General features: G+C 37.9%; 1 protein-coding gene across 2 annotated transcripts in view; it reads left to right on the forward strand.

Annotated features, from left to right (window-relative positions):
• C5 (complement C5) overlaps positions 1–16,707 on the forward strand; it is a 92,054-nt gene that overhangs the window by 16,901 nt on the left and 58,446 nt on the right. For both annotated transcript variants that reach the window (XM_053656159.1, XM_053656160.1), the window contains exons 6-14: positions 851–933; positions 3,251–3,341; positions 5,302–5,416; positions 8,338–8,464; positions 10,528–10,643; positions 11,872–12,057; positions 13,431–13,634; positions 14,926–15,135; positions 15,256–15,405. In XM_053656159.1, coding sequence (XP_053512134.1) covers positions 851–933; positions 3,251–3,341; positions 5,302–5,416; positions 8,338–8,464; positions 10,528–10,643; positions 11,872–12,057; positions 13,431–13,634; positions 14,926–15,135; positions 15,256–15,405 — 1,282 coding nt within the window. The remainder of the gene's footprint in view (positions 1–850; positions 934–3,250; positions 3,342–5,301; positions 5,417–8,337; positions 8,465–10,527; positions 10,644–11,871; positions 12,058–13,430; positions 13,635–14,925; positions 15,136–15,255; positions 15,406–16,707) is intronic.

Below are 16,707 nucleotides of genomic sequence, written 5' to 3' on the forward strand. Positions count from 1 at the left end.
TTATTTACAATACTTGCCCATTTATTCCCCAGCAGACTGTAAACTCATGTGAGAAAAGCGGTCATGTTTGTATTGCTCACTGTTATATCTCCACCACTTCAATAGAACAGGCACAGTGAATTAATGATAATGATAAAATTAAATTTATTGATTGCATAAACAATGTGCAAAGTAGATGCTATCTTTCCCATTCCACAAATGAGGTTAAGCAACTTCCCCAAGTCCAGGCTACTAGTAAATGCACAAGTAAAAAATTTAAACCCCCATGGTCTAGTAGGTCTATGAAGACAGGGACTCATTTATCTTATTTATTTTTTATCTCCAGTCATTAATTCAGTGTTTAGTTTTGCTTTTTGACTGAAAGTTTTTAATTACACTCAGGTCATTTTTCTCTTTAAACAAGCCATACTTTGTTTCCAGCTCCAGTTTCTTATACGCGAGGTATGAATTTTATCATCTGGATTGGCTTGACCTCCATTACATGTTTCTAGAGACATTATTATGAATTTTCTACTGTAGTATAGATTTTAATATTATGTTAGTATAATTAAGCTCCAAGATCAAGTAAATTCTCAAGTATCATAATCTCTTTAATTCAAAGTTATTGATAGTATTAAGATAAAATACCTGAAAAAAATAACACAATGTTTGAAAAACTAATTACTAAACAGTTTATTTTATCCTGAAAGCACTCAATTTTTTCAGCTTATTGCAAATAAAATACAATTACTTAGGCTATATACATCTTTACTTACTTCTCCCTCCTTAAAACAGAAATTGATTAGCTTCCCACTAGGTAAATTAAAACTATTTGATGACTTCTGTAATTTTAAATATTTTGCTTTCACAGATATGGTGTGTGGAAAATTCAAGCTAAATACAAAGAGGACTTTTCAACAACTGGGACTGCATATTTTGAAGTTAAAGAATATGGTAATTTCTGACAATTAAAACTTTACCTATAATGAGTTACAATAATTATTTTCATTAATGAACTTAATGCAGAATCATTCCCTGAAGACGAAAGAGCCAAGTGGTATGGTTAGATGTACTGGTGGAGAGGTGGAGGGACATGGTTATCCCAATGCCGAGGCTTTAGTTCAGCATGGTCTTGTTAACCTTGAGTAAGCAAACTGACTTCTCCGGACCCGTGTTCCTCATCATAGAACCTGAAGAGACCTAGCCTCTGGAGGAGTTTGACTAGTTAAGGTCTTTTTCCAGAATTATGATTTTAGGAGAAACTTAATTAGAGATGAGGTGAGTGGAACCCAGAAAGACTAATAGCTAGTTTACTAAAGTCATTACAATCCATTAGGGACAGGACAGGAACAACAATTGGATTTCCTCACCTCTAGTCCAGTGCTATTTTCCTTCTGGTTCACAAATTCCTAATATATTTATTTGGAAATTAAAGATATTATTATTTTGAAATCAATCATATTAATGGATTAATGAACATATAAATAGCTTGATCTTTCCATTTTAATAGTTGTTTACTTGATAATTTGTGCGCTCTGATATCAAATTTAACTTTCTTTTGCTTGAAGTCATTTTTTAATCCCCAGGAGACTGTTAATATGGAAAATAAATAGACAAATTTGAACAATTAACAAACAAAACAGTGACAACAAATTTGTTACAATTAAACTCAACTTTGAGGATTGTAGGTGTTCAATATATGTAATTACAACCAACCTCCCTCCTTCTAAGTGTTTTTGCCACTTCCTGCATATACCTAGAATTCATCCACCTCTTATTACCTGTGGCCACCCTCATTGACTCATCACCAGGCTCTCTCCTGGATTATTGCAAGAGCCTCTGAATTGCTATCTCTGCTTTCCAACTCTTTGCCCTTGGCATTAGCCAAAATAATCTTGAGATGCAAATCTCATCATATTATTTCATTATTGAAACATCTCCAGTAGCTCCTCATTTCTTTCATAATGAAAGTCAGGATCATTATTTTGAGCTGGCCTTCCCCTTTTCAGCCTCATTACATACCACTCTTGCCCTCGCTTCCCTCTTGCACTGGTGACTTTGTGCATGATGTCCCATCTGCCTACACACTTCCCCTCCCTCATTGCCTTGGCAATTCCTACTCATCTTTCCAGTCTCAATTGAAAATTCATTTATTCATAGAAGCTTTCCCTGCATTCTCTTTCCTGAGTAGGATTCTCTGTACTTCTTCGTACCAGTTTTCATAACAGTGGGTTAGGTGTTTATCTGCGTAATTTTTTTTGGCTTATGCCTGTCTTCTCTGCTTGACTGTGAGTGCATTAAGGACAGAGTTTGTGTCTTTGTTCACTGGTATGTCACTGCTAACAGGAATGTTCCTCCTACATGACAAGTGGGTATTAGATGAAAGGGTAAAATATTTCCTTGCACTTTATATCCTAGAGAGACCACACCTGCATGGATCTTTGATAACACAGGAATGCAACCCAGGGCAACAAATTACATTGTTCTTTTTCTTCTAGCCTTCACCATCTAGAAAACACATGAGCCATATCCAAAGCCCGCTATCCCACTGAAACTTGTGTGACTGGCATTGTTTGTCCACAATCTCAGGGTCACTCTATCACCCAATTTTCTATTAACTGTTGTGTAGGTTAATGGAATTAGAATCCATAAGCCCTCGTACACAGTCTGAGTTAGTATAAAGAGAAGGCAGTGATATTTCAACAAGAGATATTGTTTTCTCTTGGGCAATCAAGGTACCAAAAAATAGAAAGAAAACAACTGTTTTCTGCTCTAAGTTTTAATTTTGCATGGATATTATTTCTTATAGTTAATTATAACCTCTCTCTTCATGACTAAAGTTAGAGTTTTGTGCTGGAATTTAGGAATTGGGTTGATTTTATCTATTGGACAAAAGAGGGAAACATTAAATAAGCAAGAATTTTTTATTTTCAATTTAATAAACACTGTTAAGCATTGACTATGTTTAAGACTTATGATACAAGTGAAAATAAAAACAACAATGCAAAATCTACAGAGACAAAAAAAAGACTTATGAGAAGGGTGAGGGGGGAGATATATGAAGATAAATGGAGAACAGTCTGTTTTCAAGGAGCCCATACTCTAGTCAGAGAAATAAACAATTGCTTATAACAAATGCTCAAATCCAAGTATAAACAAAGTGCTTCTGGTGCAATGATGACAGCTGAATGTTGTGTTGATGGTCCATCAACTGTACCAGAAGGAAGGTTGTTCTTAAGTGGTAACATTGCCTTTTTCTTCTTATTTTCAGTGTTGCCACATTTTTCTGTCTCAATAGAACCAGAAAGTAGTTTCATTGGCCATAAGAAGTTTAATAATTTTGAAATTACTATAAGAGCAAGGTAAGAAAATTGTTTATTTTTCATGTTATCCAGCTAAATTGAGTGCCAGCTCTTATTGGTGAAAATTGCCCAAAGCGAGATCTGTGATTTTTCTTCCAGTTCTCTTGATATGTAATTGACATGGAACATTGTGAAATTTTAAGGTGCAGTGTGTTGCTGAGATCTGTAATTTACTGGCAATGTCTACCATGACTTTGGGATTGACCAGTTGAGGAGATATCGTGCCTAGCCTATAGTTTATTTGCCCATTGTAATGTGAGCTGGTTCTGATTTTAGCTTTGTTGGTTATTTACCTGCAAAAAAAAAGTTCTAAAGGACATGGTGTTGTTTTAGGAACCAGCATGACTTGCGATATTGGGAATCAGATATGAAGCCTCTCTCCTTGGCACTTTTTAATGGCTTAATCAACCAAGCAGTGATGCATAAGAATACTTCAAGACTCAATGCCTTAAAATCACAACCACTTATGGGTTAGCTGGGCATTTCTGCTGATCTGGACTAGGTTCTTCTTAGCTAGGCTTGCCCATATGCCTGCAATCATTTGGCAGGTCAGCTGGAGGCTGGCTGGTCTCAGGAGGTCTAATTCATATAGGTGGTAGTGGACCGGCAGTTGACTGAAGCTCCAAGGATGATTGGACCATGCATATCTCATCATCCAGAAGGCTGGCCTGTAACAGAAAAAAAAAAAAAGTTCAGAGAGAGAATATAGAAGCATAAAAGTCCCCTAGGGGCCTAAGCTTGAGACTGGCACTCCATCACGGCCACAACACTCTTTTGTCCAAAGCAAGTTATGATACCAGCCCAGAGGAAACAGATTTGCATAGAAGGAGCTGCAAAGATGGTGGATATGTGGGAAAGTGGAAAATTGGGGTTAGTTTTACAAGCCACAAAAAGTTTAGGTCATTTAAAAATAACAATATCATATAATTATTTATAATAACCAATTTATATAATTATATGTGTCAGACACTTTTGAAGCATTCTGTATATATTGTTTCATTATATTGTTTCATTTAATCATTTGAAAATTCTGTGAGGTAGATACTATTACTATCCCCATTTTACAAACAAACAAACAAAAAGAGGTCCATAAACGTTTAGTAATTTGCCCAAGATTGACAGCTAGTAAGTCACACAGTTTGTGGTTCCCCTTAGAAGCTACCCTGTCTCTCTTACTAGCATTTATTACTAAAATAGAGTGTTTGTTACTTAGTCTAAACCACATAAAAGGCTCACCTGATGTGGCGTTATGGAAATTAATTTCTTCTAGTGGAGACACTATTTGTTCACGCTATGAATAAGGAAAGTTACTTCATGATACAGTATTATATGCTATATAGAAAGTTTTCTTTATTCACACTTTAACTCTAAACTACAAAAGTAATGTGCATGCCCAGGCTGGTGTAGCTCAGTGGATTGAATGCAGGCCTGCAAACCAGACGATCCCGGTTCGATTCCCAGTCAGGGCACATGCCTGGGTTGCAGGCCAGTTGCTGGCAGGGGACACATGAGAGGCAACCATACATTGGTATTTCTCTCCCTCTCTCCTTCCCTTCCCCTCTAAAGGTAAATAAATAAAACCTTTAAAAAAAGTAATGTGTAGTTACAATTAAAATAAAATTTATCTAATATAACAGTAAAATTGGGTATACTGCTTTTAAAGATGTAAAAGGGAAGAGGAAACAGCTCCCCCCTGATCATCTAGGAAGTAGTATGTTCTGTAGGAAAGAGCTCCAGACCTGAGTCTTTTGATCTCCCCAAGATCAGTTTTCCCATCAGGCACATAGTAATAAAATCTGCACTTTGGCTTTGTTATTGTAGCTTTATGAGGATGAAATGTAATAGTGGATGGAAGACAATTTAAAGTGTATCAGTTGCTCTGTGTGATTTCAGATTGTTAATTTATCTGAATTTTATTTTTGTAAACTCAAAACAATCTTCTGCTATTATCATTTGACAGATATTTTTATAACAAAGTTGTCAGTGAGGCTGATGTTTTTATCTCTTTTGGAATAAAAGAGGACTTACATGATGATAATAAAAACATGATGCAAAATGCATTGCAGAGCAAAAAGGTAAGATGTTCAGACGTTTACCCAAAGATATGTCATGAATGCTAGATATGGGAAATTACTTCAAAATCCCTCAGTCCAGTCCCTCAGTTTATATAGCTATGGGAAATGGAAGCTGAAAAACCTCACTGGCTTCTCATTATCCACTTTCCGTGACGTTAGCCCCCCAGCCAGCCTATCCCGTGCCATTTCCCCCCTTTCTCTCCCTCACACTATCTCTCTCGCTTCCAGATCTTTGCAGTGCTGCTCCTGTTTGGGAATGCTCTTGTCCTTCTTTGTCCCTTCCTGCCTCTTCTTTGCCTGGCTAATTCCTCCTTGACCTTTAAGTCTCAACCTTGACACTTTTTCTCTGGGAAGTCTCCCTGATTCCTCTCAACTAGATGAACTGCCTCTGCCTTAGTCCCTTAGCCCTTGAGCCTCTCTTAGTAGAGGACATTCGACAATTTGTTGTAGTGGCTCTCAGCCAGGTACTACTTTTACTGTTAAGGGGACATTTGGCAATCAGTGTCCACAGACATCTGTGGTTGTCATAACTGGGGAAAAGGATGCTACTGGCAGTTAGTGGGCAGAGGCCAGGCATGCTGCTAAACTCCTATAGTTATCCTTAACAACAAAGAGTTATCCTTCCAAAAAGTCAATGGTGCCGAGGTTGAGAAACCCTTCTTTGTTGTATTGCTTTATTTACTTCTCTGTCATTTTTTACACTAAACTCCTTGTGGGTCTGAATGGTTCCCATTACATGCTCAGAGCCAGCATTGTTCCTGTCAAACAGTAGGCACTGCTGTATATGTATTTGGGAGTGAATGAATCCATTGGGAAGTTACTTGTCCATGGTTAAGGGCTAGTGGAAGTGGGGACCAGATTAGAGCTCTGGTCCCCTTTTCCCTTGTTTACTGTTTTTTGCAACATACCGCAGATGATAAGGGCTCATGTCATTCTGCCCACTGTGGCATATTCCTGTAGTTTCTGTCATCAATTATTTCACTTTTGCTTTTTAAAAAGAGTTTTATCTATTCAAGATGTAAATTAGATGCCTCTTTTTAATGCAAGATTCCATGCTAGACACTGAGATTTAAAGCTAAATGATACAAGAATCCCGGTTTCAAGTTATTTAATTTTAGAAGAGAAAATAAGGCAAATCTATTTTACTATTGTGCTTAATAATGAAATGCTATGGCTTAACCGTATATCCCTTTACCCATTGTATGGTTTTTTTTGTGGTTTTTTTTTATGTTTTTTTTTATTGATTATGCCATTACATTTGCTCTATTCCCCCCCTCCCTTCCCCTCCACCCTGCATACCCCTCCCCCACCATTTCCCCCTTTAGTTCATGAACATGTGTCTCAATTTCTTTAGATTCTGTATTTCCCCTACTATTCTTACCCTCCCCCTATGTATTTTCTATCTACTGTCTATGCTACTTATTTTCTGTACCTTCTCCCCCCCTTCCCCTCCTCCCACTCCCCTATTGCTAACCCTCCCTGAGATCTTCATTTCTATGGTTCTGCTCCTGATCTAGCTATCCTCTTAGTTTGCTTTTGTTTTAGGTGTGGTTCTTAATAACTGTGAGTTTGCTGTCCTTTCACTGTTCATCTTTTTTATCTTCTTTTTCTTAGGTAAGTCCCTTTAACATTTCATATAATAAGGGCTTGGTGATGATGAACTCCTTGAATTTGGTCTTATCTGAGAAGCACTTTATCTGTCCTTCCATTCTAAATGAAAGTTTTGCTGGGTAGAGCAATCTTGGTTGTAGATCTTTGGTTTTCATGACTTGGAATACCTCTTTCCAGACCCTTCTTGCCTGTAAGGTCTCTTTTGAGAAATCAGCTGACAGTCTGATGGGAACTCCTTTGTAGGTGACTGTCCCCTTAGCTCTTGCTGCTTCTAAGATTCTCTCCTTCATTTTAATCTTGGCTAATGTAATTATGATGTGCCTTGGTGTGTTCCTTCTTGAGTCCAACTTCTTTGGGACTCTCTGAGCTTCCTGGATTTCTCGGAAGTCTATTTCCTTTGCCAGATTGGGGAAATTCTCCCTTTATTATTTGTTCAAATAATTTTTCAACTGGTGGTTGTGCCTTTCCCCCTTCTGGTACCCCCTATAATTCGGATGTTGGAACGTTTAAAGATGTCCTGGAGGTTCCTAATCTTCTCCTCATTTTTCTGAATTCTTATTTCTTCATTCCTTTCTGTTTGATCATTTTTTTTTCTTCCTTCTGGTTCTCTCCCTTGATTTGAGTCCCAATTTTCTTTCCATTACTATTGGAATCTTTTGTATCCCCATTCATTTCAATTAATTTAGCTTCCATATGTTTCTCTAATTTGTGGCTAAAGTCAACCAGTTCTGTAAGGATCCTTATAACCAGTGTTTTGAACTGTGCATCTGAAAGACTGGCTATTTCTTCATCACTTAGGTCTATCGGTTCTGGGGCTCTGAGTTGTCCTAGAGCCATTTTTGGTCTGTTCGCGCTGTTAAGTGAGCGGAGCAAAGCCTTAGTTGTTTACCAGGACGGGGCGACCCAGGTCGCTCCCATTGTATGTTTTTAAGTTAGTGTTTTAATGTGTGAGCCACTAAGCACAGATTAAATATAAAACCCAACAAAGTAAGCAAAAGTAAACTGAGAGGCCTGGGAAGATGGATGATGACTTAGGGGTTGGAAGAAGATGTTTTTGTCAGTTAATACAACAAAAGATCTATTGAATCAAATGATGTTTATGACTTTCCACATCTATAATTCTGTAAACTCGATTAGAAAATAATGTTCTGGGCTTAATTGTGCACCCCATCATTCACTGTATTTGTGATGATAAACCATTCTTCTGACATTGGCCATCACTAGAAAGGCTAGTAAAAGCATATTTTGTTAATTTTCCCTTATAAGTTTTTCTCTAAAATAACACTTTCATTTTTTTCCCTTTTAAAAAGTTGATAAATGGAATTGCTAAAGTCACACTTAACTCTGAAACAGCAGTTAAAGAATTGTCCTATGGCAGTCTGGAAGAGTTAAACAATAAGTACCTTTATATTGGTGTAACAGTTGTGGAGTCCACGGGTAAGTTTCTCTCTTTGTATTTTGTCTTGGCAAATTTTTAGACAGTATATTAAAAGTAGAAATAATTTCTACAGTTCTTTCATATTTTGTTTTCTTTTAGAGTCAAATTTTACTTTTTATATTACTAAAAGCCAGGGTTAGAATATAGTTCTGCCGCTCCCTAGTCACTGGGTTCCCATTGCCTCAACTGCAGGATAATACCTGCCCAGCTGATATTCTGAGTGGCCCTGCAGGCCATCTGGCTTGAACCTCTGGCACCCCAGTGTTCTCACCTGGTGAGAAACAAAATAAAAACAAAATTATGTATGTAAAAATGCTTGATAAAGTACTATGCAAATGAAAGTTGTTGTTATTATTGTTTTAGTCTCCTTATATGTGCAGTGATGAAGTTGAACCAAATGCCTCCTACAGCCTTTTCCAGCTGTAATGTTCAGGAATTCTATCTAAACCTGGAGGCAGTAATGTTTCTAAAATGGGTGCAGTAATTGTATACACTTCATAAGGTTGTGGTGAGAATCAAAGTGTCAATATATCCAAAGCCCTTAAAACAGTACCTGTCACATAGTGACCATGTAAGCATTGGCTGTCCTCCTCCTCATCTTCTTCCTTCTCCTTCTTGGCTCCAGCTACTGCTTTATTACCATCCTTAATATCTTATATAGTGCTCTCGGTTCCACTCGAGTGGTTTTTAATAGTTATTAATTATTATTCCAAGCTGAGTCAAATGGTCTTCTGGTATGTCTTGATTCTAATATTTATATTTTTAGGTTTATATTGAACCCCCCGACTAACTTTGAACAAATAATTTAACCACACTGCATCTATTTTTTTTGTAAAATTAAAGTTAAACCAGATGATCCCTAAGTACTTTGCCACTTCTTTAAATTTGTGCTTCTAGGATAGCAGAGTGAAGAATAGAGGTAATTATTCAGATATTGAGCACCTTATATATATCAGATGCTCAATAGATGCTGGAGAATGATGATGACTTCACACTCCTTGCCCTGGCTAGCTATTGTTTTTGACATTATTTTAATAATGTTTCTTTCTTACTTTTATTTTTCCTGAATTTATTTTAAATCAATTCATTTTAATAAGTATTTATGAAGTAGTCAAAGAGTGTTGCTAAACATGCAGGCTTCCAAATGTGAATCCAGCTTGCAAGTGGCTTACATACTAGTATCAGTTGTAAGACAGGTAAACAAAGAATTCTGTACCAAGGAGGAATTCCATGTGTGCTTTAAGCAAAATAGTGTTATTGACCTTGAGAGGAAGGTGAGCTCCTAGGTGATGGTTGAGTGACCAAGAACAGTGTCCTAAAAATGACCATCCTGCAGGATAAGCAGAGTTTTGAGGCAGGGCTAGTTGATGAAGTAGAGTGGGGCACCCTCCATAGAGGAACATACCCAGCAAGGGTGGAAAGTGAATCTTGACATTGGAGAATAACAGATTATCATCTAGTTAGCTGAAGTATAGGGGATAATGGGGATGTAATATTGGGAAGGAGTTTGTGGACACTAGAACTTTGTATGTTACTCTTCACAGTTTAGCTTAAATTTTAGCTGGAGGGTGATACCACTGGGCTCCTGCCAATGGACCCTCAGGGCAGTCTCTCCTTCAAGTGCTCTTTTCTGACTTCCTCTACATTTCTCTCCATATTTCTGCGCTTGAATGCTCAACCCCTTCCAAGGCTCAGACTCTGGCCTACCCTTTCATTCTCTCCTTAATCTGTTGTACTTACTCAGCTTAAACTCTGACCACTGGCGAAACACGGTGTCCCTTCTTTACATTTTTTTTTTTCAGTCCAGTCCTATAGCTCTAATTCTACATGGGGCATGTCTACATATAAACCTTGTACATAAGGCTTTGGAAACTCCTGAGATTTAAACTCTTCTCTGCACTGGCCCCCTGAACCAAGACCTGTGTCCTGCTTGTGACTGGTAAATGAATGAGCTCAGAAATGGAGTGAGTGAAGGAATAAGTCTGTGGAGACATCAAGATGAAATAGATCCCCATAAAAATCCTCCTTCAAAAGGTCAACATGATCCTTGTCGTTTCTTTAGGTGGATTTTTTGAAGAGGCAGAATTTTCTGGCATCAGATATGTCCTCTCTCCCTACAAACTGAATTTGGTTGCTACTCCTCTTTTCTTGAAGCCTGGAATTCCATATTCTATTAAGGTAGATGAAGGCGGGTGGTGGGGAAACCGCTGAACATAATTGTCTTTTTCTGTTTACAGAAAACTTGGGGTATGGCAAATGGGGGAAGAACGCTAGAGAGGCAAATCGTGGAGGGAACTCATTCTGTAAGAGCTGCCCTCCTGTGGACATGGACAGGGGTGGGAAATGGCAGGTCAGCTTCAGTCTTAGGGCAGGTATCAGTATTTAATAAGACAGCCTGTGTTAGGCATTTGCTAAAGAAGCATTGCATTAAATTATAGGTAAGTAAAACCCCATAAGTCTATAGTACAAAAAATGCTAACATTTAAAACTATTTGGTGGCACGTTCCTAAAAAGCCTGAAGATGGAGTGCTTGTTACTCTGCATTTTCCTTGGCTGTGACTCTGACTGAGCTCAGCTGTCTGTGATGTTCTCCATCCTTTCCATCCCGACTTGTCCTGTTCCTCTCTCTTCTGTCTTTTTTGCTTCCTCCTTCCTATTTAATGTTTTCTCTCCTTCCTGCACTTTTCCTTTTTTTAAAAAGCAGTAGTATGAAATTAAAATATTCATTTGACTTTTAAATTATATTTTATTATATTTAGTATATATTTTATTATATATAATAGATTTTTCAAGTAAAAATTTTTGTCACCTGCCCTTGGCTTTGAAAGTCAGAGCAGCATAGTGTTTTATTCTTTGAAAATGAGCTGCTTTGAAAAATCAACTTTAGTATAAATAAAATGTCTTACTTATTACTTACTGTAGGTCATTGGCTTTTGAGGTCACATACAAAAATAATATAAAATATATCTTTGTGCAAATTATATATGATTACATGTATGGCAGTGAGAGAAAGAGGTTAAGAGAAAAAAAGGATGCATTTATTGTTTCTCGTACCCAAGAGAATCATTCCCAGAGTGACTGTCTCATTTTCTCTTTTATTCAGTCCTAAACCAACTGAAGAAACACAGAAGTTAGATAGCAGAAGACCTTATTACATCTACTTGGCTCAGTTTAAAAAGATAATATTTATGTTCTGAGTCTGCTTGTTATATAGGAGGATCTATTCAAAAGTGATTTAACAAAATAGAATTAAATATTTTTTAAAGCTGAGAACATGCTTCTCTTTACTGAATTGAATATGAATAATTTATACTTTGGTGGGGGGAAGAAAATTATTTGAGAATTTCTGTGCTTTAAAACAAGTGCTGAGCTGTTTTATTGAATTTTGGCTGTTCTGACAAAACAGGTGCAAGTTAAGGATTCACTGGATGAATTAGTAGGAGGGGTGCCGGTGACCCTGAGTGCACAAACGGTCGATGAAAACCAAGAGACAGCTGACTTGGAGCCAAAGAAAAGTGTAACAGGTTCCAGTGATGGAGTAGCTTTATTTGTGGTTAATCTCCCGACTGGAGTGACAGCTCTGGAGTTTAACGTGAGCTGAATTCTGTTAAGTTTTCTAGGACAGTGTGTACTTTTGACTGTGTGTCTTGGCTAGTGTGCAGAACAGATGCAGCAGATTTTGGGCTTGAGTTCAGTGAACAGTTGTGCATCCAAAAGTAAGTGAGTAAATAAATAAGTCACCAGAGGAAAATTAATCTATCACTTTTTTATTTGGGAATTTATTCTTTTCTCTTATATCCATAAGACTATATTAGAATCTAGAAGCTTCAGAATGGGTATAGCAGTGGAAGTCAGTGGTAAAATTATTCTCTCCCAGTACCCCCAATTTTCTCTCTATTCAGGCTCATAAAAGAGTTAAATGTGGGAGCTTCCCTTTTTTCCTAACTGCATGGATCACTCTCCCAACAAATAATATTTAAGTGTCCAATTCCAAGCAAACAATGAATAACTTAATAAAGCATGTTAATGACTGGAGTGTGCATACACTCATTGTCATCTACTGTGCACTTACAAAATGCTAAGCCTTGGGCGAAGAGCTCTAGATAGATTGCATTTAATACCTACTTAATCAGCTCTATCAGGGGTGTCCCGCCTTTTGGCATCTCTGGGCCACACATTAAATACATTGAGACACATAATCACACACAAAAAAATCTCATAATGTTTTACGTAAATTTACGATTTTGTGTCGGGCAGCATGCATAGCCATCCTGAGACACGTGCGGCCCATGGGCCTGAGGTTGGACACCCTTTTTAGAGAATATTATCTTTGACGTTTTGTAGCTGAGGAAACAGAGGCTTCAACCTTCTCTTGAATAACTTACCGAGTTAGTGGCGCACTGGGAGGAAAACCAAATGCATATGACACTCCAGAACATGAACTACTAATTCCTTTGCCGTCAAAGGTGGATATTGCTGCCATTACATCATTTCTGTCCCACCCCATGTTTTTGCACACTCTTCTGTGCCACTATCTCACAATGAAATTGGGCCAGAGAATCTTTGTAATGTCCATTCATAACTCCTGCCCCCTGCCCCTGACACTGGTCCTCATGACCTCCCCACTACAACCCCGAATTTCTGCCATCCCAACCCATAAGAAGAGGAATCCCTAGCTTGCCATGACATTTCTGGAAGGATGCCAGTATTTGTTCCAGGAGGATTTTTCTCTTTCCCACCATAACCCACGATCCCACATGATCCTAATTATTGTCCACAGTCTTTGTAAACTCACTTAATACCACAGCAGTATGAACATGGGAGTAGCGGAGGTTTTCCTTTCTTCAGCATGTGGCGGTATGAAATTTAGAAATTTATAAAACAAATAAAGGAATTTAAAAGGTATATTTCACAGAAAACATTTCATCATAGTCCACATGTCTTCTCTGAAATGTTCCTTTTTAGGTCAGGACTGATGATTCAGATCTTCCAGAAGAAAATCAAGCCAGCAAAGATTACAGAGCAATAGCATATTCATCTCTCAGCCAAAGTTACCTTTATATTGACTGGACTGGAACCTATAAACCTTTGCTTGTGGGAGAACATCTTAATATTATTGTTACCCCCAAAAGTCCATATATCGACAAAATAACTCACTATAATTACTTGGTAAGTACTAAAATGATAGATTTACATCTATTTATTCTCCCACCTAGAACATTTTTTTTTTACTTATAGAGAAACAATAGAATGACCCCTTAATGTTTATTTTTAACAAAGCATTTTAATGACTATTTATCATCTAATTTGATAACCAGCTTTTCAAAAACCTTTGAGATTGGGCATGATTTGCATTACCATTTCATAGATGAGGACTGAAAGATGGAGAGGTTAAAGCACTCATCGTGGTCACTCAGCTAAGAAGATTTTGATTTGAACTGGGAACCTCTGCCTTCTTGTGTGATCTGCTTTCACCAAAGGATGCTGACTGCTCCTCAGAGGGAGCCTGATTAAATTCTCACATCACCTCCGCTCTATATCGTGGGCAAAAATTACACACCTAGACCTACTGAAAATATGTGCATTTCACTGGCCTAAAAGGAGAACCCAAATCTTGCTCTTAAGTGTAGCGTTGTATCATACCTGCTCCAATTCTGCAGCTGCATAACATCCCTTATTACGTCCCTAATATTTGCAGAGGTGGTCAATCAAGCCTGTTGGTGAAGCCCAGGGAAGAATGTGTGAAGAATGTTAAGGGCTTCCTGACAACTGTCAAAGAACTGGAGTGAATTATTCCAGTGGTCAGGCCAAATAGATGGTGATGGATTTGTCAACATTTTTGGAGAAGGAAATTAAAAAATAAACGAGGACCAAATATCATATTGACTGTGATGAATGAGGGGACCTATTTAGGGGCTGCGTACCAAAACTCAATGTCTACAGGGTACAGTCCTGCTAAGGACAACTTAGATATCTTTGAGGACATTTTGGCTTCCTGTAATTTGTAATTTAAAAAAAAAACAACTTATGCCTTCAATTTAGAACCTGATCTCTGCCTTTAAAAGTTAATCGCCTAATAAGATACACTCTGCTTGCCTATTTTTTAAAATCAGTAAAACAAAGGAGATTTTAATGACCATTATGACTTTAAACAGATTTGGGATCAAATTTTAACTCTCTGTTTTGCTAGTTATGTGATTTTTGAACTAAAATCAGTGTGGCGTTTTGTTAATGCCTGAGCCTCGGCCCCTTCATTTGCACAATGGAAATAATACTTCTATCCTACTGGTTATATAAGAATTAAAGGAGTTAAGTCAATATAAAAGTTCCTGGCACATAGTAGGCTCATACATGTTAACTTTCTTTTTCTTTTACATAGTTTCTACTCCAGCTCCAAGCTCAATTCTAAAGCAAAAGTTTTGTTTTTGTAGTTATTGTTGCTGCCACTCTTTATTTTCAGATATTATCCAAGGGCAAAATTGTTCACTTTGGCACAAGGGAGAAACTTCCAGATTCCTCTTACCAAAATATAAATATTCCAGTGACACAGAACATGGTTCCTTCAGCCCGTCTCCTGGTCTATTACATTGTCACAGGAGAGCAGACAGCAGAACTAGTCTCTGACTCAGTCTGGATGAATATTGAAGAAAAATGTGGCAACCAGCTCCAGGTAATCCATAAATTATGTCACAATTGAATTTTCTTTTGAATAAAAGACACTGTAAACACAGCAATTTATGAAGATTTGTCTCAAAAATGACCTTTTTTTTCTTTTTCGAATGACCTTTAGGTTTCTCTGATTCCAGGAGCAGATGTATATTCTCCAGGTGAACATGTGTCTTTTAATATGAAAACTGACTCAGATTCCTGGGTGGCTTTAACAGCAGTGGACAGTGCTATATATGGAGTCCAAAGGAAAGCCAAGAAGTCCCTAGAAAAAGTTAAGTGGCGCATAGTCCTGGTTACTGCTGTGTGGGTGGCTCTATGCAGTACTTCACAAAGTGTGGCCCCAGGCTAGGTCATGAGAGAAGAGTTAAGGGAAGACTGGGCCTGCTTTTCCATAATCAAAATTTGTACTCTAATAGTGGTTCTTAGGAAGGTAAGCCATTGTCATGTTACTCCCCCAAAGAACAAGTCCATCCTTTCTTATTCTAATAAGTGTAGAGTTAAGCACTTTAAAAACATATGACTGTGATAGCAATTATATTCATGGGCACAAGTGCCATCAGTTGGGAGGGTTTGGGGATTTGGGCAGGCCAGGCAGAGGAGAGGGGCATTATAGGAGCAGCACAAAAGAAGACTGGATAGGTGACCTCTGGGTTTTTTTGTTTGTTTCTTTTTGTTTTTCTACTCTCATAAAAGTTTATGGCACAAAAGAATTTGAGAATGATTCAATTTTCCTAAGTTCCCATTTATCTCCTTCATGCTCTGCTACTGTTTTCTAGGCTTCAGTTTCTCTGAACAAGGAAGAAAGACCTAAGGAACTAAAGTTAAAAGCATTCAGGAAGAAAAACATTTGGGGTCAAAATTAAAACTAGAATAAATACCCCAAATGAGTTCTCACCTACTTAGAGCCTAGAGCCCTCCTTCCCTAGACACAAGAGGTTATATTCTTTTTGTTTGTTTGTTTTAAGCAACTTAAAAATTGATTTGTTTTATAATCCACTCATTTATGCACTCACCCATTTATTTTTCTTTTGTTTGAAGAAGATATAAAATTGATTGTATTAACGGTGGAGTTAGACCTCGGTTCTTGAGTCCCGCTAAGAAAGAATTCAGAGTCAAGAACTGTGATGTAAAGAAGTTTATTTAGAAAGTTACAGAGGTAGAAGAAGTGAGCCAGCTGTGGGGACTCAGGAAACAAGTTACACAGGCAATAGAAGAACCCTTGGAGATTAGGAGACAGAAAGCAAAGATAACGTGCCCAGGGAAGAAGAGGGAAAAGCACAGGCATACAGGCCTACTCCAGAGAGAGCGCCTGAGGAAGGAAAGGGGAGGGGAAAGGTGCTGGCTTGCTATAGAGGGACACAGAGACAGAGAGAGTGCTGGGTCCATTGTCTTAAGAGTTTTTATCCAATTCTCAAAGGTGGGGATTTTAGGGGAGGTCTTGGGAGGATCTCAGTATCTCAATAGAATATTCATCAGCTTTCTAGCTCTGTCCTTTCAGAATCATGGTCTCTACTGATTGATCGGCACTAGGGGAGGAGGTCATTAGTCATTGCATCTGGTCCTGATGTCAGCC

The sequence above is a fragment of the Artibeus jamaicensis genome, unplaced genomic scaffold (assembly GCF_021234435.1).
Source record: "Artibeus jamaicensis isolate MK-2021 breed Jamaican fruit bat unplaced genomic scaffold, CSHL_Jam_final scaffold_1964, whole genome shotgun sequence".
Lineage (NCBI taxonomy): Eukaryota > Metazoa > Chordata > Mammalia > Chiroptera > Phyllostomidae > Artibeus > Artibeus jamaicensis.